The sequence below is a fragment of the Bidens hawaiensis genome, unplaced genomic scaffold (assembly GCF_021521415.1).
Source record: "Bidens hawaiensis isolate Kalapana, Puna unplaced genomic scaffold, B.hawaiensis_p1.1 tig00020553_1, whole genome shotgun sequence".
Classification (NCBI taxonomy): domain Eukaryota; kingdom Viridiplantae; phylum Streptophyta; class Magnoliopsida; order Asterales; family Asteraceae; genus Bidens; species Bidens hawaiensis.
This window is the reverse complement of record NW_027493146.1, coordinates 124,376-148,913: the sequence shown is the minus strand read 5'-3', so window position 1 is coordinate 148,913 and position 24,538 is coordinate 124,376. Positions and strand designations below refer to the sequence as shown.

The 24,538-nt window shown below is 38.8% G+C and overlaps 1 protein-coding gene across 1 annotated transcript in view; it reads left to right on the top strand.

The window, feature by feature from the left end:
- The window catches only part of LOC143561118 (zinc finger BED domain-containing protein RICESLEEPER 2-like), a 31,835-nt gene extending 7,849 nt beyond the window's left edge, over nucleotides 1–23,986 (top strand). Inside the window, exons 2-7 of the mRNA XM_077049257.1 lie at nucleotides 21,352–21,362; nucleotides 21,458–22,240; nucleotides 22,325–23,226; nucleotides 23,306–23,695; nucleotides 23,785–23,849; nucleotides 23,939–23,986. Coding sequence (XP_076905372.1) covers nucleotides 21,352–21,362; nucleotides 21,458–22,240; nucleotides 22,325–23,226; nucleotides 23,306–23,695; nucleotides 23,785–23,849; nucleotides 23,939–23,986 — 2,199 coding nt within the window. The remainder of the gene's footprint in view (nucleotides 1–21,351; nucleotides 21,363–21,457; nucleotides 22,241–22,324; nucleotides 23,227–23,305; nucleotides 23,696–23,784; nucleotides 23,850–23,938) is intronic.
- The last annotated feature ends 552 nt before the right edge of the window (nucleotides 23,987–24,538 follow it).

The following is a 24,538-nucleotide window of genomic DNA, read 5'->3' as shown; positions in this document are numbered from 1 at the left end:
AGTATTACTAACATATATACTCTAAATTATATATAAATATATATATATAGGGTGCAGTTACTGTACGCTAATGCCTTAACGTATGGTAGATACGCTAGACGATCAAAGGCAAAAAAAACAAAGGAAAAAACCTAAAACGCTCAGAAAACTTAAACGCTCTGCAAGCGCACCCATATATATATATTAGTTCAGAATATACCATACGTTAAGGTATTAGCGTACAGTAACTGCACCCATATAAATATATATATATCAATTCACAATATATTATACTCCTACTTGCAGACAACACAAGACCTCTTTGAAAAACCAAATGTCTGGTAAACGACAAGCATTGCTGGAGAAGGAGCATACTTTAAAGTTTGGTGAATGGTTACGCGACAAGGTAGATCAATTTATTAAGTCTTCTATAATTTTTAAAAATCTTTTATAGAGAGAGCTAATCCTTGTAATGAAATTCAGGTTGAAAGAGAGCTAGCGGGCTCCCCAGGTTCTATATCAGAAACCGTAAAGTGGATTGCACACAGAGCACACCGCAACGTTAACAAATACAACTCATACGACATCAACGGTTTTGAATTTCATACAATATCTCATGATGGTAGAGTTTACCAGAACAGCGGGGTTGGAGTAGAGGCGGATGACATGCACATCAAAAAAGACGTGGTGACCTATGGACAAAACTTTTATTTTGGGGTTTTGCAAGAGATATGGGTCCTAGATCATCATACTAAAAGAATTCCGGTCTTCATGTGCCAATGGGTTGACCGTAAACATGTCAAACATGATATTCTTGGTTACACGTCGGTCGACCTAAACAAATTTGGCCACAAGGATGATCCGTTCATATTGGCCTCGCTAGCACACCAGGTGTTTTATGTTCAAGATCAGCTCGATAGAAAAAAGCATGTTGTCCTCATGACTCCAACCAAGAATTATAGGCATTCGTATAACGAGGTCCATGAGGAATTTAGTACGGTAACTTTCCCTCATGAGGGTAATACATTGCCACTTGTACAACCAAATCAACTGCTTCGTAATGAGTCCCCAGATGATTACTGGAGTCCCGGGAAAAAGCCTACAACTATTCGTAATGGAGATTGACACCGATGTCGGGGTTGTTGACCCAGTAGTTGTGTTCGTTCGGCTAGTTAGATGTAAATATATGTTTAAATTTAGTTGTGATACATGATATCACCATTCTTTACTTTGTACTTATTAATTCAAACTAAAGAAATATTGGTTGTTTTTAATACTATTACTACTTATACAGGCCGGTTTGTTGAGTTCATTTCATCTTCTGGCTATTTTGGTCAATTGGTGTCAAGTTCAAACATACATCATGTTACATCGATAAAAGTCACAATTGACTTGTAGTGTATCATAGTAAGATCAATAAAGTTATTACACTCATAAATGACTCGTGCTATGTCAAAGTTACATTAATACAAAGAAAGCTCAAAAATGCATCATGTTGTCTAGGGTGTTCATGGTTCGGTTGGAAACCGCGAAACCGCCCAAACCGGCCATGGGTGACAGACATCATTTCTCGTTTGATGGTTTTGTTCTTGCACAACCTCTATTTGGTTATGTTTCAACATACTTTTTAACAGTTGGTTTCCTGCAAAACATTATCAACTCAGTTTATAAAAAAAGACCATTATGCCCTTCTTTTCACTAACCTGCATACCAAAATTGTACCTTCCATACTCAGATCTTTAACCAAAGCATTTGTGGGTCTTAGACTTTGAAGAAGCCTTTGTACAAATAAAATTCAGTTTTGAAAAACCCCTTCCAAACTTAATGCCATCACCAGTAACCTAATTTAAGATTTGGTGATGGCATTGAGTTTTGGAATGGATTTTATCAAAATTTAAGATCTTTGGGAAGTTTAAGATCTGTGGAAACCATAGATTTTTTCTGCTTGGCCAAGTTTGGAATTCACATAACATATATATATTAAAGCCTAATAAATTTCAGCCACCACTTTTATTGCAGTCGTTAAAGTCTATGTTGTTTTATAGTTGGTTGTTGAGTGTATAACTGTATACTACCTATCAAAATGGTTTCCACACGCTTTGGAAACGCTCACAAGCTACTATATCTTGGAAATATATATCACGCTAGTAGTACGCTTTAAATAAACTATATCTTACTAGATAAGCTACAAATCAACTTAACTACATTAAATTACTATCTCAACTACCAAAAATTAAATTTTAGGTCTATTTTGTTATTCAATCACACTAACATTTATTTTAAAGTTAACTAAAAAAAACTACATCCAATACGCTTTACTTACCGCTTAAACCAAAATATAATAATAACATTTACAGTTAATAATAACATTTACAATAATAACATTCACATAACATATTAATACCAAAATATAATAACATTTACAATAATAACATTTACATTAATATAGAAAACCAAATTATATAAAACTAACTCCTAGCATCCGATTCCATATCTGAATCTACATCGATATCCATCGGATTCTCAGCTTCTGGAGTCCTACCATCAGATTCCGTACTTGAATCTACATCCGGATTCTCTTCTGGAGTATGAGAGGGCATGATCCTCTCGTACATGACATCCGATGTGTAGGTGGAGTCCTTAAGCCTTTAGGGGCGAAGGTTCACCAGAGTATGGAATGCCCCATAAAGGGACACAACCTTGAAGTCCTCCAAGTCGTTCAATTCAATGTGCGCCACCTCGATTCCCGGGACTACCATATCAATGCTGAAATAGTCAGCAGTGGTGTACCCAAGCCACCTAACCATTCGGTTAAGTTGTTGGTACGTGAAGGTTTGAGGGTAGACATAGTCCACAAACCTCACCCTTTGATTCTTCCGGACGGCGCCAGAAGAAAAGTGGAAAAGAATGGTGAAAAATGTAGGGTCGTAATAGATGGGGGCATGAGTACCCGGTTTACGTACGATCCATGTTGAAGCCATTATCGGAAATAAATCAGAAGAACGTGATTGTGGATTGTGACTGGTATTTAAACACCATCGGAACCCAGCGGTACATCTCCCTGACAATTTGAAATTGGCGGCACAAGAAACTGTAAAGGAAATGATGACGTCGCCACTCGTCAAATCAACATGTGGCCATTAATTACGTTTGGACACGCTTAAAAATATTTTAGTGTGACCATTTATCACTTATAGCCACACATAATAAGTGTATCTGTGACAATAAAAAACTTAGAAAAATAAAACTAAGATACTCTTTGGTCACACAACCTCGTATAATTGGCCATTAATTACATTTAGACACAATTAAAAATATTTAATTGTGACCATTTCTCACTTATAGACACACATAATAAGTGTATCTGTGACAATAAAAAACTTATAAAAAATAAAACTAAAAATACTCTTTGGTCACACAACCTCTTATAAGTGACCATTAATTACATTTCGACACACTTAAAAATATTTAAGTGTGACCACTTCTCACTTATAGCCACACATAATAAGTGTATCTGTGTCAATAAAAAACTTATAAAAAGCAAAACTAAGATACTCTTTTGTCACACAACCTCGTATAAGTGGCTATTAATTACATTTGGACACACTTAAAAATATTTAAGTGTGACCATTTATCACTTATAGCCACACATAATAAGTGTATCCGTGACAATAAAAAACTTAGGAAAAATAAAAGTAAACTACTCTTTGGTCACACAATACGTATAAGTGGCCATATATTTTAAGCGTTTTAGCCATATTACTAATAAATACAATGGTTGTTCGTCATATTTCGCCACTTTATTAAAATGTGGCTAGAAAATATGACATTAGGTCATACAACGTAATATAAGTAGCTATATATTTTACCTTTTAGACACATCTCTTATCAATACAGTAGTCGTTTGTCCCATTTGGCCACATTATTAAAACATGTGGCTAGTTAAATGTCACAGTTTGTGGCTAATGCATTTGTTTTTGGTCACATGTATCAAAGATCAAACAAACTATGACTGTAGGTCACATTTCGCCACACGTTTTTATAATGTGGCTAGTTTTTGTCACAGTTTTTTTCAAAGTGTGGCGAAAAGTACCTGAGTAGGTATAGAATGGTCACATGAAGAATAATATGTGTGGCCAAAACATTCTGGAAGGTTTTCAAACATGGTCAAAGACCTTTTAGCCACACATTTAAGCCGAAGTGGGGCAAATCTCCCAGACCCCATGTGTGACTAAAAGTCGATATTCATGTTAGGACATGAAATGTCATGTGTATGTCCCCAGTTCTATCAGGATGGTTCGATATGAAGATAACGATCGTGAAACTAAGTTAACGGACTGAAAATGTCAAAAGAAACTGATTCGATCGAATCAGTGACTGATTCGATCGAACCAGGTCTCGTTCGATCGAATGAGAGACTCATTCGATCGAACCAGTTTTCGATATATAAACGAAACTTAGGAAATTTCACAACAGAGCACACATTCTACACACAGTCACGAACCACCACTCTGCTGAAATACTCTCTGCCCGTTCTTCACGTGTCGGTCCTTTCCTCCGTCCCTAGGTGTCAAACCGTCTTAGGAATCGTTACCGCGCGTTGTTGATCACCACCGAATCGCCGTGTTAGAGGATTCCGCACTCTAACACGTTGCCCCGTGAATCGTTGGGAAACCGTGTCCCGCACCGGTCCGACAAAGTGGCATCAGAGCCTTTGGTTCTTGATTCACGTTAGATTCGTGGTGAAATTCGTGTTTTTCTCGCGAAAATCGTTATTTTTGCCGGAAAATTCCGAATTTTTGGTGTTTTTGATCTTAGTGTTCGTCGTGTTCTTGTCAAAAACTGTTAAAATTGTCATATTTTGTTGTTTTGATCTTGGAAAAGTGTGTTAAAAGTTCGAGTTTCGTCAAGAACGTTCTTCGCGTTCTTCGTGTTCTTCGTGTTTTTGGTGTGTTTGATCCGTTTTTTGGTTGGTGTTCATCTGTTTTTGTGTTAAAAGTCTCATTTTGATCTTACTTTGCTCCTTGATCTTCTAAGATTCGTGTTTGTGGTTCAAAATTCGAAAATCCGTCAAAATCTCCTAATTTTGGAATTTCCAGATTTTCCGATCGAACCAGTCTATTTTTGGAACTCATTCGATCGAATAGCCCTCCTATTCGATCGAACCAGTTTGAACTTGGACCGAATCAGTTTTTCCCGCCTAGAAATACTCCAAGTTCATTCGATCGAACCAGATTCGTTCATTCGATCGAACCAGTCTCCAGTTGATCGAATAAGTCACACATTCGATCCGTCCATTCGATCACTGTCTTATTCGACTGTCAGAACCCGTTCGATCAAACCATACACTCAATCGATCGAATCTGTTAACCCATTCGATCGAACCAGTTACACAATCGATCGAATAACTTTCAGAAGATCAGTTCGGTTTTCCAGAGAGACATTCGATCGAATCAGAACATATTCGATCGAATAAGGCACTCGTCCGATCGAACCAGTCTCATTCGATCAACAGTTCAAAGTTAACCAAAGGATCAAAAATGGCTTCAAGTTCGAGTACCAACAAGAGGATCCAATCGATTCTCGAAAGCGATTCTGAATCGGGAAGCTACAACAAGCCACCAAAGCTGATGACATTAAACGACTTTACAACCTGGAAGACAAGATTTCAAATTCATATAACCGGTGTGAATCCTGGATTATGGGAAGCTGTTCAAACAGCTTGGGTTCATCCGACCAATGATGATGGTGAGTCGTTGAGCTACTTTAGGCTATCTGAAGAACAGAAGATAGCCTTCGATGCTGAGAAGAAAGCCTTCTCCTTACTATCACAAGCACTCTCCACTGATCTTTTTCATCAGTTTAACCAGTTTACTACAGCGTCAACTCTTTGGAACGCACTGGTTGACCGATGTGAAGGATCTGATTCCCTTAGAGAAATTCACGCACGGGAGCTCAAGCGTGAATTTGATCTGTTTAGTCCAGAGTCGGGAGAAGATATTGAGTCGTTACTGTCGAGATTTTACCATCTAATGTCAGAACTCAAGTCCTATAACGTCAAAACTACAGGGACTGAGAAAGTTAGATGTCTTGCACAAGGACTTCCACCTAGCTGGAGCACCTTCCTGACAGTAATGAGAAGAAGTCATCAGCTGGAGACGATTCTCCTGTCTGATTTTATTAAAGAAATCAGACACGAAGAGGCTGAACTAAGAGCCTCTTCCAGAAAACCGAGATCAACTTCTGACAAATCACTTTACATGTCAAAACCTCCTTTGTCAGATTCAACTGATCATGCTCCGATGAAGACTGCTTTTGTCTCCTCAACGTCAAATCAATCAAAGGGGACTGAAACGAGATCTTCCGTCCCACTATCAACTTCTGGAAACTCAAGTACTAACTCCGGACCCAAGTCAACGGAGAAAGCAACGTTGAATACTGAAGGCTTGGGAACAGTAACAGTGGAGGTTGCCAAAGAACACATGGCAACTCTAGGCACGATAATTGAGTCCTACAGTTTAATGGTGGCGGGTAAGCTAGGAAATAGTCATCTGGACAGCGATGACTATGAACAGCTTGACGAAGATGATATGGAACGCATAGACATTATGTGGGCTCTTGGCAGTGCGTTCCGAAGGGCCAGAAAGTGGACGAAGAAAACAGGTCAGGCCCTCTCAATAAACAACAAATCCAAGTTCGGCTTTGATAAAAGCAAAGTAAAATGCTACAACTGTGGCGAACTTGGTCACTTTGCCAAGGAGTGCTCGAAGCCAAGAAGGGAAGGTCACCAATATCCCTTCCGAACCACTTCATCATCATCCACTCCTGCTGCAGCAGCTGCAACTGTCAACCTTGAGAGACAACTGGTCCCTCAAAATCAAACCGCAGCAAACAACGTCGACATCAACAACGAAACTGCTCTTGCAGTTCAAGGGGATGAAGGCGAGACATGGAACTTGAGCATCAACATGGCTGATGTCACAGTAGTAGATGAAAACTCTGAAACAGAGTCTGTTGTTTCCTCGACCAATGAAGAATATACTGTCGATGAACCAGCTGCTGAAGTCCATGAAGGAGAACCTGAGGTTGAAGTGGTATCTTTGGAGATTAAGGAGGATCACGAAAAAGAGTCAAATGTTCCTCAATCATCCCCATGTTCGACAATTCCCGCAGAGGCTGCTAAAGTTGAAGAAGTCAAAGAAGCAGAAATTAAAGTAACTTCTCCATCGTTTTTGGGTAGAGCGGGGAAACTATGCTCCGCGTTCATGGCAGACACTTCATCAAATGCCAAGGTAAGTTCTAACCCTTCAACTCCTAAATCTGTAAATGTTAAATGCATAAAATGTGAGTTGTATGAACAAGAAATTCAATCTCTAAAAGAGAGAATTGAAGATCTCGAGGCTTACAAACAAGCAGCCTCAAGATCTTTAATGGAACTGACTGACGCGCTTGCACAGAATAAGGCTTGGAAGCAGAAAGAGTCTGTTTTTAAAGAAAAGATTGATGGCCTTAAGCGTCAGAACAAGGAACTTGAAATATGTGTTCTTAATCAACAAGATTCTATCAATTTTCACATAAATAAGAATAATGTTTTGAAAAAAGAATTGGAAAACTTGAAAGCTGATTTTGAATCATTAAATTTCAAATTAAAAAGTTATTCAAATTCATCTTATTTATTAGAACACATTATTCCCGAGTTCCGAGGCAAAAAGGAAAAAGGAGTGGGATACAACAATGTCCCACCCCCGATCCTGAATCAATTTTCAAGCACACCAGGAGCTGTGCCGGATGATGAATCAAATGATTATATACCCGAGGACACAAACCAAATTTCTAAGTCTAAGGGTAAAGAAGTCATTGACCCGGCTCCTGAGTCCAAACAAAATGTTGATGCCACAGACTTAGGTTCTACAACTAAATCGGGCCCACCACCATCTAAGTCAAAGGCAACAACAACAAGAAGTTCTCAGAAGAAAAAGTTTAATCCTAAATCTGAGAAAGTCTATGTGGAACATAGTACCCAGTTTGTAAAGGAGGGTAACGTTAATGAAAAACATAATTTCCCAAAACACCCTCCTAGACAAACTCCACCCCAAAATGTCAAATCCAGGGGGTACTATGATAACAGACAAAACCAGAGTTATTTCTCTCCACCAAGTCAAAGGGGGAGAAACTACTGTTTTTCGTGTGGAGAGGTAGGGCATATAGCAAGATTTTGCTATAAGTACACGGATCCTAAGCAGTACATATCGACTCCGGATCCGAGGTATGTCAAGTCACCTCCTAGGAGGCGATCGACCATTGACATTCAAGGTCAAGAACGGTTTCACACACCGAGGTCGGTTTCTCCTCGGAAACCTCAGCCAACCTCACCACACCAATCCCCAAACCCCTCAGATCCAAGTGTTTCCACTTCGACAAGTGAAACTCAGTCTTCAACCAGCTATCTCAAACATGCTGAGAAGAAGACTGACTTTTGGAAACCTAAGAAAACTAACACTGTTGATAACAACGTCAAATCTGAAAACAGTGTTAATGAGGGTAAATGGATTGAATTGTTCATTCGTGATGAAGATGGAAAACCCAAGACCTTAAGGGCTTGGGTTTCCAATGATATTTAAACCTTTTGTTTTTGTGTGCAGGTTGCTCTATATGATCCAAGATTCAACATGTGGATCATAGACTCAGGAGCTTCCAGGCACATGACTGGAAACATGAATCTCCTTTCAAGTGTCAGACAAATAAAAGGAGGTGCAGTTTCCTTTGCAGGAAATCAAGGAGGTTATATCACGGCCCAAGGAATGGTGTCTAATGGGCGAATTTCGTTTGAGAAAGTAAATTTCATCAAAGAGTTGGAGAACAACCTGTTGTCGATAAGTCAAATCTGCGACAAAGGTTTCAAAGTTATGTTTGACGACCGAGATTGCCACATCTTGCCTAAGGATTTCAACTTTCCTGAAGACAAGGTTTTAATGTCAGCTGCACGCCAGAGTGATCTTTACATTCTGGATATGGCTAAGGCAGGGTCAACGTCTCCAACGGCGACATGTTTCGTGTCCAAGGCATCCGAACGTGATACTGTCTTATGGCATAGACGGATGGGACACATAAATGTCAGGAACATGAACAAGCTTGTGCACCGCAGACTAGTTGAGGGAGTTAATCTGAGAAGTTTTCGTCTCCCTGATTCATGTGTGAAGTGCAAAGCCGGAAAGCAGATAAAAAGGTCCCACAAGTCTAAGAGTTTCCACTCAATTGATATTCCGTTGGAACTCCTTCATATGGATCTTTTTGGCCCAATAAGCGTCAAAAGTATCTCTGGGCACTCATACTGTCTAGTGGTTACTGATGAATATTCTAGATTCTCTTGGGTGTTTTTCTTGAAAGTAAAATCAGAAACGTTTGGGTGTATACAACTGCTGGTTACAACTATTGAGTCTCAATACAATCTGAAGGTTCGAAGAATGCGGTCAGATAACGGTACAGAATTTAAAAATGCGAATGTTGAAAATTTCTGCAAAGAAAAAGGGATCGTTCAGGAGTTCAGTGCCCCATATGTTCCTCAAATGAACGGGGTTGCTGAAAGGAAAAATCGTACGTTAATCGAGACAGCAAGAACAATGTTAGCCGACTCAGTGTTACCTGTTACGTTTTGGAGTGAGGCAATTGCCAACGCCTGTTTCACATTAAATCGGGTAGGCATCGTCAAGCGCCACGGCAAGACAAGTTTCGAGCTTCTTCAACGACGAAGGCCTAACTTAGAGCACCTGGAACCATTCGGGGCTCTTTGCACGTTACTTAAAAGGCAAGTCGATAATAAGTTCGAGGAGAAGATCATCAACGGCTATTTTCTGGGTTACAGCATACCTCTCAAAAGGGTCTTCAACAGAACAACAAAATTAGTTGAAGAATGGTACCATGTCGATGTTCAACGCTACACAGAACCAGCCAAGGGGACAGGAGAAGACTGGTTGTTTGATTATGACAAACTGTTCAAGTCATTCAATCTGTATGAGATTGCTATTCAAATGATGTATGAGGCGCAAAATGCACCTCCTGATGAATCTTTGCAATCTTCAACTCATCCTGGTCCGTCATCATCTTCCTCCACAGAGTCTAGCGATCAAGTTCAAGAATCTTCCGAATCTGAATCTGAAGATGAATCTCCAGCAGATGATGTACAATCGGCACCAACTCAGGTTACGTCACAACCTTCATCGTCAAATCAAGAAGTGCCGAATGCAGATCAGCCTCTAACGTCTACTTCAGAGGCACCACAATCCGCTCCAGTTCCTGAGCCGAACTTAACTAACTTGGAACAAAATGTTGTCGTTTCTGACAATCCGGTTGTTAGGACTGAACGTGATCATCCACAAGACAACATTATAGGGGACATTCAACAGGGTGTCAAAACTCGTCGACAGCTGAATTTTGGTCTCTACACAGAAATGATGGAGTCAGGATTAGTTGCTCTTAATGCCCATGAATGCTTCTTAGCACAAGAAGAACCACACAGCACCACCGATGCGCTGAAAGATCCCAACTGGGTCACAGCCATGCAAGAGGAATTATTGCAGTTTAAAAGACTTGGTGTGTGGAAGCTGGTGGATCTCCCCAAAGGACAGAAGAAAATTGGCACTAAGTGGGTACTAAAATGTAAACGTGATGATCGTGGAGTGATTGTTCGCAACAAAGCCCGCCTGGTGGTCCAAGGGTTTAGGCAAATCGAAGGCCTAGACTACAATGAGGTATATGCTCCGGTTGCTCGTTTGGAGGCAATTCGGATGTTCTTGGCGTATGCATCTTTCAAGAAATTCAAAGTATATCAGATGGACGTCAAGAGTGCCTTTTTGTACGGTCACATCGAAGAGACCGTATATGTGGCACAACCTCCAGGTTTTGAAGACCCATATCACAAGGACAAAGCTTATCTGCTCAATAAGGCTTTGTACGGTCTTCACCAAGCCCCGAGAGCTTGGTATAAAGAACTATCCAAACACCTTCTCAACAACGGGTTTCGAAGGGGAACCATTGACTGCACGTTATTCACAAAAGAAAAAGAAGGAGATCTAATTATGGTACAAGTGTACGTGGACGACATCATCTTCGGGTCCACGAATAAAACACTTTGTAAGGAGTTCGAACAAGTGATGAAAGAAAAATTTGAAATGAGCTCCATGGGTGAGATGAAGTTCTTCTTAGGACTTCAAGTTGATCAAAAAGATTCCGGTATCTTCATTCACCAGACAAAATACGTCAATGACATCTTGAAACGGTTTGAGATGTTGAGTTCTTCTTCACAGAGAACTCCTTTAGAGGTTAATCACGGGATTAATCCTGACGAGAAGGGTGAATTGATCAATCCAACTCACTATAGAGGGATCATCGGATCTCTAATGTACCTGACTGCTTCTCGGCCAGACATAATGTTTGCTACGTGTCTCTGTGCACGTTACCAGTCAAAGCCGAAGGTCTCCCATCTGATTGCAGTCAAAAGAATTTTGCGTTATCTGAAGGGTACTCCTGATTGGGGTCTTTGGTATCCTTATGATGATAACTTTGATCTACATGCGTATAGTGATTCGGACTATGGTGGTTGTAAACTCGATTACAAATCAACAACAGCAGGATGTCAGTTCTTTGGAAGTCGTTTAGTAACGTGGCAATGCAAAAAGCAGACGTCAGTCTCCACTTCAACAGCTGAGGCGGAATATATTGCGGCTGCCAGTTGCTGTTCTCAAGTTATTTGGATTCAGCAACAAATGCGTGACTACGGTATTGAATGCTCTACTACTCCCATATATATTGATAATTCTGCTGCAATTTCAATTACCAAAAATCCGGTTCATTTTAGCAAAACGAAGCACATCGAAATTCGATATCACTTCCTTCGTGACTGCTACGAAAAGAAGTTAATCGATGTGATAAAAATCCCCACTCAGGAACAACGCGCTGATCTCTTCACTAAAGCATTTGATAAACCACGGTTTTTATATTTACTAGAGATCAACGGCGTTAAACGTATATCAGATGATGTTCCTGAAGATATCATTTAAATTGTTTTCATTTTTCTTTTCTTAAAAATTTAAAAAAAAAAAAAAAAAATCCAAAAAGATTTTGTTTTTTATAAATTCTAGGGGGAGAAAAGGTTCAAGAAAAACCAAAAACAATATAAAATACAAAAACCCAAAAACATTAAAAAAATTTTCAAAATTTTGAGAAGTTGATCTTGTTACAAGAAAGGTGATAGTACACAGACGCTATCATACTGAGACATCAAAAAGATTTGCTATTTCTGTACAGCTTATTTTCATTTTTCTTATATTAAATTTTTATACATCACTATCGCTTAAAATTATGTCGGTTACCTCAGTTTGATGGACACATTTTCGGATGTGTTTTGGTCCTTATTTCTACTAGTAGATTATGAGGATAGCCATTAACCAGATGACTGAAAGTGATCGGGGCGGGTTTTGATGGTTTTTATTCTTTCGCTGAAAAATAGTCGGTTATACTTAGTTAGAAGGACACATACTCGTATGTGGTCGGTCCAGTTGATCCATTGGATCTTCAGGATAGCCGTTTACCTGAAGACTTTGACTTGATCGGGGCGAAATAATTTAAACGTTTTTTAAAGACATTCATTTATATTCAGAAAATGAGAAATTGATCCAACCTTGGAAAATGATAGATACACTGATTCTGTGTGCTTAACTAGTGAAGTTATTAGGCTTAAAAGGCTTTAGAACAGTCATTGTGTGTCATGGTAGCTTTTTATGGTGCGTAAAAGTAGATGTGATACAAACTAAATCTACTCGATTTTACGTGGAAACTCCTTAAGAGTTTTGTTTGTCTTCATATATATCTTTCCGAATGATAGGCAGAAAAGCGATTACCCAGTCATACACGAGCCCATAAGTGTTCTGATTCCCGTAAAGATAGTGCATGAAGAAACTGCAGTGATCCAGATTCGGGACTTGCAATTGTTTTACTACTCTGAAGTCTATGTAAAAAAAAAAAAAAAAAAAAAAAAAAAAAAAAAAAAAAAAAAAAAAAAAAAAAAAAAAAAATGATTCTTTATGAGTTATTGAAACATTCTAGAGTTAATAATGTCAAGACTTCTCAATTATGGAGTAAGAAAGAAAACGGGAAGCAGATGAAGACACTTACAACCTTAATCAGACACTATGGGTCAAAGTCAATTCGGGGTGACTTGGGGAAAGCCAAATACGCTTTGAGAATAGATAGGAGGCATCATAATCTCTGAGTTGTTATTCACTTAAATTTTGAGACATAATTGAACCTAACTCGTATCACAGAAACGATGAAAACCATTTTAAGTTATTTTCATGCTCATAACCTGTTTCTTTATGTCATAATACAGCTCAACACGGATCTATGTGACAGTCACTTAATTAGTATGATTCCTGTTCGGATCTTTCTCACAAAAAGAATATTCATTATGTCTTGTTCAACTTCGTATATTAAAAAAAAAAAAAAAAAAAAAAAAAAAAAAAAAAAAAATCTCAAAAAGTCTCAGTAGATAGTCATATACGTCTGTATGATTTCTTATTATAGATCCTTCTCAACCAAAAATAATGTGTTTTAAATTTTTTTTTTACAGATGTTTATTTCAGTTTGAATATTATAAAAAGAAACAAGACAAAAATTCAAAAACATTTTTATTCTGAATTAATTTTTCTTTAATTTTATTCTGCTTTAATGTCGATGAGAAATCATTGTGACAGGTAGTCTGATCCCTGTCCCTCCCTGTAAATATTTTGATAAAAACCAAAAAAGATTTTATTTCTATTTATTTTTTTTTTCTTTCTCATTTTATCTATTTCTGTTTGTTTGAGAATCGATGAGAAATCATCGTGACAGGTAGTCTGATCCCTGTCTGTTCCTACTAAATGTTTATCCAGTGTGTAGGAATGAAAGAAAACTTCATGCAGGTTGCTAAATGTTCATCTGTGCAACAGGCTGTGCATGAAAGAAAGAATGAAGTGACAAGAAAACCCAAAGATGTTTGAGCCTGATATTTTTCCATTTGTTACTAATGTATTATGATCTATATGTTCTGTAGGAACGAAGCTCTCAGGATTGGAAAATGTCTACGAAAACTAACCAAGTGTCAAAAGTTTATGTTTTCGTGCAGGTTCAAAGGCATCACGATCGATGGACGGGAAATAAGAAATTTAAAAATTTATTTTTCAAATGTTTTCCCTCATTCGATCGAATAGGTTGCTATTCGAACGAATAACTCGATCGAATGAACAAATTCGATCTAATCAGTGGTTGAGGAATGTAAACAGTTGCGAAGAGACTCATTCGACCGAATAAGAATCTCATTCGATCGAATGGTCCAAACGAACAAGTCCGTTCGATCGAATAAGTCCAAAAATAGTATAAATATTCAAACTCATTCGATCGATCAGTTTTATTCGAAATATTTTACGGATTTTTGCTCTCAAATTGATTTTCCTCAAACCCTCTTTTTGATCCGATCATATTATTCGATTTTTCACGTAGATCACGAAAATGTAAGTTTTACTTGTTTTTAACCGTGTTTTGATCGAGTTCTTGATCGTTTAAGTTTTCCGGGTTCGGTGTTCTTCGTTTCTGGGTTTCTGTTTGAATGAGTCGAACCAGTCCATTCGATCGAACGAGTTTCTTATTCGATCGAATGTGACTTATTCGACCACTAGTTCGATCGAATCAGAAGTCAACGATAAGATCTATCTCATTCGATTGTCTGTGATCGAACCAGATCTCATTCGATCGAATGAATAGCTCAACCGATCGAATGTGTTACTCGTTCGATCGAACTAGTCCAGAAAATTTGAAAAGTTTAAACGCATTCAGTCGTTTCAATATCTGTTCGTTCTAACACGTTTAAGTTTACAGATTCAATGGCTGAAGTTGCAGTAGTGGTTGCCCCGTACAAAACGTCCATCAAGCACAACATCGTGGCTTTTCTAGACGAAAAGTCGAGCCACGGGAAAGACTTTGCAACGGTGATAAAGTTTCTGAAGAGGTCGAGGATCTCTGGACCCATCTCTAGGATTATTGAGCCTATCATGTCTATCCAACAAGAGTTTTGGAGGAATGCCACGCACGACAAAACAGTCGTGCCGTCGGTTATTCGCTCCACCGTTAGAGGGCATGCAATTGTTATATCTGCCCAGGTCATTCGAGAAGTCTGTGGATTTGAAGATGATGAATCAGACCCGACCTCCCTACATCCTGCTGCAACAAGAGGATGTTTCGCACGTATGAAGTATGACGGCGACCTCAATGCCGGTCTGCTTCATAAGGCCAACTTGTGCCCCGAGTTCAAATATTTGGCACACGTTGTGATGCACTGCTTGGGCCCTCAACGAACCAGCTTTGACAAGCTGAGGGAAAGCATGCAGTTCACTGTAGCTGCTTTGGTGATGAACCGACCATACAACTTCTCTCAGATGACTTTCGGTCATATGGTCGAGAACATCACGTTGAAGCAAGGGAAAAGTGAGAAGTTTCTACAGTTCCCACGGTTCGTGCAAATGATTGTCGATACTCAAGCACCAGGGTTACTGAAAGAAAACGAAGGTGATGTGGTGAAACTGGACCACATGAAAAATGAGACTCTCAACCGTCTCAAATCTTACAAGGAACGTCCAACCAGGCCACCAATCAAAAGATGCTTCGGGCATTTGGTGAATCCGTCTTACAGGGCCCCTCCTAAAAGGAAATGGAGAAATGATACCAGTGACTCAGACGTCGAAAACTTACCTTTGCAGGAATCAAGCGACGACTCTGACACTGAGGAGGTGGCGGTCCCTGAAGATACAAGGACCGAAGCTGAAAAGGAGGCTGATTCGTTTCTAAATGAAGAAGAGTTGGAAACTGGTGAGGAAGTCAGAGCCGTGGAAAATCCGGCCGACATAGATGTAGGAGAAGAAAGGCCTGCAAAGAGGCAAAAGAAGAAGGTTACTCGGAAGTATCGAAGCTTATTTCCCGATCAACCGCGTCCCTCAATGTTACCATCCGTCGGGACTTCTGCTGCTCCTCCTGCTCAACCAGCACAGCCACCAACACCGCAGTCAGCTCAACAACCTATTCCTCAAGCTCAACCTGAAATGGCCATACCTCAAAAGGTTGCATCCGAACTTGCTGATTTGCACAAGGCGATGATGAAGATGTTACTGTTCAAGGCAGAGCAAGAAGAACAGAATCGGCTCAGAGATGAGCAGATTGCTAAACTTCAAGCTGAGAACGAAATGCTCAGGCTTGAAAATAGTCAGTTAAATGCTACTGTCGCTGAACAGGGATCTTCGATCAATGAACAAGGTTCTTTGATCACCGAGCTGAGAGAGTCAAATCTACGCCTTGAAGCAAGAGTGACTGAGCTGAAGGGTGATGTTCTTCGTCTGGAAGGTCCAACCAATGTCGATGTGGACACAGACGAACTGGACTCTTCTGATGATGGAGGTGAAGGTAGTTAAGAGTATTTTGAGTGAATGTAGTAAGGACTTAAATGTTAAATCTTTTCAATTAATGATTTGTTTGTAAACCTAGTTTCATATGTAATGATATTGTATTTAATGTTTATGATATTACATATGTTTACTTAAATTTGTTGTTACTTTGTGTTGTGATTATTAATCAAGCAGGTGATGCTGATACATCAAATGTCCAACCGCTGCAGTCAAAAACAGCAGCGGAGTTTTTCACGTATCTCTTGGACAACCCAGATGAACAGCAAATCTTCTCAAGTGGAGACTTGGAAGAAGGTGAGATTTCGCACAACTTCACGGAAGAAGAGCTAGAGCAAATGTTCGAGTTTTCAAACGAAGAAACAGGCAAAGTTCTGGCCTTGCCTTCAACAGAATCCACATCTGCTGCAGCTGCTTCAACCGACTCACCATCACCGACGGCCGCTGATCCGACACAAGTCGATCCTCCTCACTTCGAAGATGTCGAAATAGAAGACTTGACAAGGGAAGAATATCCTAAGTACTACACGTCGCAAACTGACGATATTCCCAACTCATCAAGCTTCTTTCAAAACGTAAACGAGGAGGAAGTGCAGAAGAAGGCTGACGAAAGGTCAAATGCTATGAAACAGCCGTCTGAAGCCGATCAAGCCGAATTTAAAGACAAAACAGAAGAATGCAAGAAAGCGTTCAATGCTATTCTTGAAAAGATCAGGTCTAAACGCCAAGCGAAACCGACCATTCCTCACACAAAGTCATATGATACTAAGGGTCGGAGAACCTCTGGAGAAATCCTAGCTTGGGCGTGTCTGAAAGACCTGAACTGCGTAGCTGTCAAAAGGGAAAAGGGGGTTGAGTACTATCAACGAATCACAGACTTGAAGACTCTTCCAACTTACGATCTTAATCGTCTTAATTTCCTGGACATGCTATACGCAAGCTCATCTCCATTCGCATCGTACTATCAGAGTGTATTACGAAAGGAATACAACTCAAAATGGAGATTGATTACACCGCAAAGGCCAAAGCGTTATACAAGTAAAAAGGAGATCGATCCGATCACCAACAGGCCAAAGATTGTTTTGAAGTACATGCCACCACTCACGATGAAGAAGATTCCTCTAAGAAAGATGAAGCAGGACTTCTACAAAGCGTTCAGGCATTGGTACTATGACGGAAGACTGCATGAAGCAGTCATCGTGCTCAACGACAATGGAAATTGGAGCACAATTCGTATCTTTGATCCTATGTGGCTCACAAACTTGTCACGGGAGGACGTCTACACGCTGTACAAGACAGAGATTCTCTACGCCCCCGAAGACATGGAGCAAGCTTTAACGTATAGAAATGTCATTAGGATCTGCTTTGCCTATGACATACATGCAGGATCAAATTGGAAAGAGCAACAGAAGAAGTATGCACAAGAGACTGAAGCTTAATTGTCATGTTTATTTTGTTTCTTGTTGTAATGAAAGGTTTAATCTTCTGGTTGTAATTGTTTTTGAGTTGAATGTAATTTGTTTTGGAACATTGTGATAGATTGTGCGTAAATGTTTATCTAAAGTTTCAATTGACAGCTTCTCAGGATATGCGGAACCTATGGTAAGTCTGACTGACTGGACCATTTGATCCTGAGAGAACTTCATGATGAAAGGAGTTCGTGGATGCAACATGCGCACCATTAGCTTTGAGAAAAGAGAGAGTGAGATAACTCCAAGGGGGAGTTACGATCGAGCAAGAGAACTCGATTGATTGTAAGTAAATAGAACTGGCTCCAAGGGGGAGTTTGTTAGGACATGAAATGTCATGTGTATGTCCCCAGTTCTATCAGGATGGTTCGATATGAAGATAACGATCGTGAAACTAAGTTAACGGACTGAAAATGTCAAAAGAAACTGATTCGATCGAATCAGTGACTGATTCGATCGAACCAGGTCTCGTTCGATCGAATGAGAGACTCATTCGATCGAACCAGTTTTCGATATATAAACGAAACTTAGGAAATTTCACAACGGAGCACACATTCTACACACAGTCACGAACCACCACTCTGCTGAAATACTCTCTGCCCGTTCTTCACGTGTCGGTCCTTTCCTCCGTCCCTAGGTGTCAAACCGTCTTAGGAATCGTTACCGCGCGTTGTTGATCACCACCGAATCGCCGTGTTAGAGGATTCCGCACTCTAACACGTTGCCCCGTGAATCGTTGGGAAACCGTGTCCCGCACCGGTCCGACATGATGCAGACGTGATGAATAATAGGAAATGACTCAATAAATCATACCCTTTAGCCTTAAAAAAATATATAGAATAAATTGGTCTTTGAACATAAAGGGATGGGGGTGACAAAAAGGGGTAAAAGTACTCGAGTATCTACGAATTCGGAACCGGCTAAAAAAAAGTCAGGCCTTACCCTGAAGTGGTGGCCTTTAAATGTGAAGTAGTCTGTGCTAAGTTTAGTTTTTTGGTGTTGCACATTTCTATTTAGCGAATTGGAAATAAAGAATCTCATCTTTTATTTATTGTTCGATAATAATCTCACATTTAAAATACATGTTTACGGTCCAACCTTTCCACTATTTTCTTCCAATGGATCTCTGTTAAAAAACATTTAACGTTGTTAAGTTTTTTTTAGAATTACAAACCGATGTTTTAGGGCTTTTGATCGGAAAACAGATGCGGGTCGACTGATGTAAAATTTATCTCGAAACTGTGAATCAAACAATGAAACAATGTTTCAATTCGGGTGTTGGAATTTCCAATTAACAAAAATCAAGCCATTTAAATCACCATTGGAGATAAGTTTTACATCAGCCGACTCGTATTTTTTCTTCCGATCAAAAGCCTTAAAACATTGGTTTGAAATTCGAAAAAATACTTAACGAAGTTAAGTGTTTTTTTAACGAAGGTTCACTGAGAGAAAAATAGTCGAAAGGTTGGACCGTTAGCAGAGATTTTTAAAGATAAGATAATTATCGACCAATACACAAAAAGTGAGATTATATATTTCTAATTTTTCTTTCTATTAAACAAAAGTGTCATTTTTGTCCACTAAGTTTGGTATGTTACACAATTTTAAATACTTATTATGTGCAGTTGAACCTTTGTGGTTTCAAATCTTTCAATTTTCGCACATTTCAATAGTCCCGTTAACTTTTTAATGTAATGTTAGGGTAATTCTGTCATTTACCTACTTGGGTGAAACTAGCATTTGTAATCAAGCCTCATAGACGATTTTATAGAAAAAATATTTCATTTTTAATCATCTTAATATATTTATTAATAATAACTTATAAAATGCATATTTTACTCTTTTTATAGGAAAAATATGAATTTATTAACTTAGCTATTTTTTAACTAGTTTTTTTTTTTCTTTTTACTAGCAAGTTAAAAATTGAAAGATTGTGCCACGGTAAAACCCTTGCATTCGTTTACTGGGGTGCGGGTTCAATATCGTTTTATTATATTTTTTTCCTTCTTTTCATTAAACAAAAGTTTAAAGATATTTAAATTTTTGAAAACATTGAATTTTGAAAGAAATAATAATCAATCACCAGTCTCTCTCCTCTCCCCTCCCCCCATTCCTCTCTCTTTCTCTCGCTCCTTCCCTTCCTCTCAGATTATTTCCTACACATTAGGGATGGCAAAAATCCCCGAATCCGACGGGGAAACCCGAAAACCGGCTTATTTCGGGTCGGGTCGGGTTTTGTTTTTTCGGTTTCGGGTCGGGTTTCGGAGATTGTTTCGGGGATTGTTTCGGGTTCGGGTTCGGGTTCGGGTTTGGGTACCCCCGCCCCGACCCGCCCCGATATAATATATATAAATATAAATAAAAATAATATATATATACATATATTAAAAACCTAAACCTAACCTAACAATCTCAAATCATCGCCGTCTCTGTCTCAGTCCTAATAACCACCAATCCACCGTGCACCACCAATCCACCACCAATCCACCATCAATCTGCAGTCCGCAGTGCACCACCAATCGGCCAATCCGCAGCACCATCAATCTGCACCACCAATCGGCAGTCCGCAGCACCACCAATCCACCACCAATCCACCACCAATCCACCATCAATCGCCCCGTCTGCACCACCGGACCACCCTCCTCCTCCTCGTTCTCATCCTACCACTCTACCAGGCTACCACCTGTAATGTAAGATCCCTAATTGTCAGTTGTATTATTTTGCATTCGGTTTTGTACATGTGTTAAGGATTCATTCCTATACTAAATTCATTCCTATATTTAGCATGAATTTGTGGTACATGAAATTGATATAAACCCTTTGGTGGTGTTATGAAGAAACCTTTTATTTTAGAGTTTTTTATGTGTTTGGACAATGGATCAGAAGATATAAACCTTTTTATGTGTTTGGATCAGAAGTTAGAGTTTTTATTACTTTATATTTTAAGGCAATAAATGTAAAGTAGTAATCTGTTTTGATCCAAACACATAAAACGGAAAATAAAACGAAATCAGGGCGGCTTAAATTAGACAATGGATCAAAGTAGGTTTATTCGAATCATTATAACATCTGTGACTTAAAATTAATTTAAATGAATTAACACTACGGTTGTTGCAGCCCGCCTCACACTACGGTTCAATCCGAGTTCAATTTAGAAACATCCGTTTTGACCCAAATAAATGTAACCATTTTCTGAAACAGCTTGATTCGACCTGAACTGTTTTGACCTGTGAGTCCGACCAAACCCACACGTTTTGCCAAGCTTACAACATACCCAGTCTTATCACCTCCACCATCTGATAAAGCAATACATGCATTAACAACTAGAATACAATCAAATGGGTGGTTCAAGATTAGGCTAACCCAAAATAACATTTTGATCCAAACAGATTACTACTTTACATTTAGCATGAAATTGTCAGTTAGTTTATCAGTTAGTTTATTTAGCATGAAATTGTCAGTTGTATTATTTTGCATTCGGTTTTGTACATGCATTAAAACTGACTTTTATGTGCCATTCTATTTCAGTTGCATCTACAACTATATGGCATCACAAGGTGATAAATTTGCTTCAGACACTTGTACTCCTACTCCCGTTGCTTCAAACACTCCTACTTATTCTACTCCTCAAGGAAGCAGTGAAGGGGTACATGATTCTAATGAACCACCACCAACTAACTTTACTACCCACGATGAGTCTAACCTTGATGATACTTTTGAAGATGGTCAAAATGTCGGTGGTAAAAGGAAAAGATCTGCCGTGTGGAACCATTTTAAATTAATGAAAGTGAACGGTGAAGATAAGGCGGAATGTAACTATTGTAAGAAAAAGCTAGGAGGTTCAAGCAAAAACGGCACATCGCATTTACGAGATCATTTTGAACGTTGTCCAAGACGAACTGTTAAAGATATACGACAAAGCATCTTGATTATGGAGCAAAAGAAAGTTGATGGTAGTTCATCATATCTCTCCAACTACACGTTTAATCCAGACAACTCAAGGAGAGATCTCGCGGAGATGATTATTGTGCACGAGTATCCTCTTACAACGGTGGACCATCATGGTTTTAGAAAGTTTGTTCAAGGTCTTCAACCTTTGTTTAAGGTTCCGAGTCGAAATACCATCAAGAGCGACATTTTAAAAATTTATGAATATGAAAGGGTGAAAACTAAGAAACTATTAGGGAGGATCACAAGTAGAGTGGCAATAACTACTGATATGTGGACAGCTAACCATCAAAGAAAAGGGTTTATGGCCGTCACTGCACACTTTATAGATGACTCTTGGAACTTGCAAAGCCGAATCATGAGGTAAAGCTGTACAAGTCTAATATAAAGTTAGTTTAAAACTTTAAATGTATTTTACACTTATATTGATGCATAAATTTTATATAGGTTTATTTATGTGCCTGCACCACATACAGCTGATGTTCTTGCAGATACGCTATATGATTGTCTATGTGATTGGAATATTGATAGAAAAGTGTCTACTCTTACCGTTGATAATTGTACCACAAATGATGCAATTATCAACAAGTTACTACAGAAGCTTCCATTGAGATCACTCATGAGGAAAGGAGAGTTGTTTCATATGCGTTGTTGCGCGCACATTCTCAATTTGATTGTTCAAGATGGTTTGTCTGTTATTGAGGATGGGATTGAAAGAATTAGAGATAGTGTTTTATTTTGGTCTGCATCAGGAAAAAGAGAGCAAAAATTTGAGGAAGCAGCCAATCAACTTGAAATGGAATACACAAAGAAACTGATCGTTGATTGCAAGACTCGCTGGAACTCTACTTATTTGATGCTTAGTGTTGCTATACCTTATAGACATGTTTTCACGCGATTAAAGCAAAGAGAGCCCAGGTATACTAGTTTGCCTACGGACCTTGATTGGGACTTAGCAACTGAGATATGTAACAAGCTACAACTATTCTATCGGGTAACTCTTTTGTTTTCTGGTAACAAGTATCCTACTGCTAATGTCTTTTTCCCTTTGATATGTGAGATTCGTTTTTCTATGCGGGAGTGGACTAAGTCTTCTATTGTTGACATTAGTCTAATGGCGTATAAAATGAGTAGCAAGTTTGATAAATATTGGTCTGTAATTCATGGGATTATGGGGATGGCTGCGGTTTTAGATCCACGTTACAAGCTAAAATACGTAGAGTTGCTTATGCCTGCCTTATACGGTGAAGAAATGGCAAAGGAAGAGTTTAAATCTCTTGAGGATTTTGTCCGAGCTTTTTTTAAAGAATATGAATCTACCAACTCACGTGGTAAAAACTACTATGAAGGTATAATCATATTAATATTTAATGAGTATAAATATAAATTGCTAATATTTGATTTATCTTGATTCACATTAATTTATAGGTGGTGGTTCTAGTTCATCTTTATTCAGTTCGGGGTTGTCAGAGTGTTCTTCTGGTGGATTCCAAAAATTCCTATCTGACATTAAATCCAAAGCTAAGGTGAATGATGACTTGAATGATATGGCAGAGTTAGATAACTACTTGAAAGAAAATCTTTTGCCTGATGAAGTAGAACTGGATTTGTTGCTTTGGTGGAAGACAAATGGAGGTAAGTATCCGACACTTCAAAGGATGGCAAAAGATGTATTGGCAATTCCAGTTTCCACCGTTGCCTCTGAATCTGCGTTCAGTACAAGTGGAAGATTAATAAGTCCTCACCGAAGTCGACTTCACCCAAAAACTTTGGAGGCTTTAATGTGTGCTCAAAGTTGGTTGTTGAATGAGATTCGAGGTAACGCTATATTGAATATTACATTATTACTCATGTTATTTATCTTCATAATCATGAATATATGTTTATGTTATTACTATTAAATATAGAAACTTGTTCGGAAGAGACCGAGGCATACTGCCGCACCATTGAATATGAAATGGATGTGGAAGAGGTAATAATATTTATAAAATTTACTATTTTTGTAACATAGCTTTTATTCTTTTAACTTGGTTGATTTATTGATAAATATTCTTAATGTAGGTAGGTACTAAAGAAAGTGGCACGACGACTTTGGATGATTTGGTTTGATTTGGTATTTAGATTTGGTCGCAATTTTGTAGTTTGTGTATTTGGCATGATTTTTCGGCCATGTAGACTTGGTTTTATTTCCTTTGTAACACATTGTTTCAGCTTTTATGTGTGTGATGCAGAAGTTTATTTCGATAAATGTTCAGTTTCGGGTTTTCGGGTTCGGGTTTTCGGGTTCGGGTTCGGGGACGGGTCGGGTCGGTTTCGGGTTTTCGGGTTCGGGGACGGGGCGGGTCGGGGGGGTACAAAAAACCAAACGGGGAATCCCCGAATTAAACCCGACGGGTAATGGGGCGGGTACGGGGATGGTTTTTGGTTTCGGGTTCGGGTTCGGGTTAAGCCAAACCCGCCCCAAACCCGCCCCGTTGCCATTCCTACTACACATGTATTTTTATAGTTGATAAATGAATAAGACAAAAATGAACGTCCCCAATAATCAATAAAAATTTTGAGACCTAGGGCGAATCAAAAAAATGATATGCTAAAATATAAACTCAATAACACATATACAATTTATATAATAGTGAAAACAATAAACAAAAAATAAAAGTA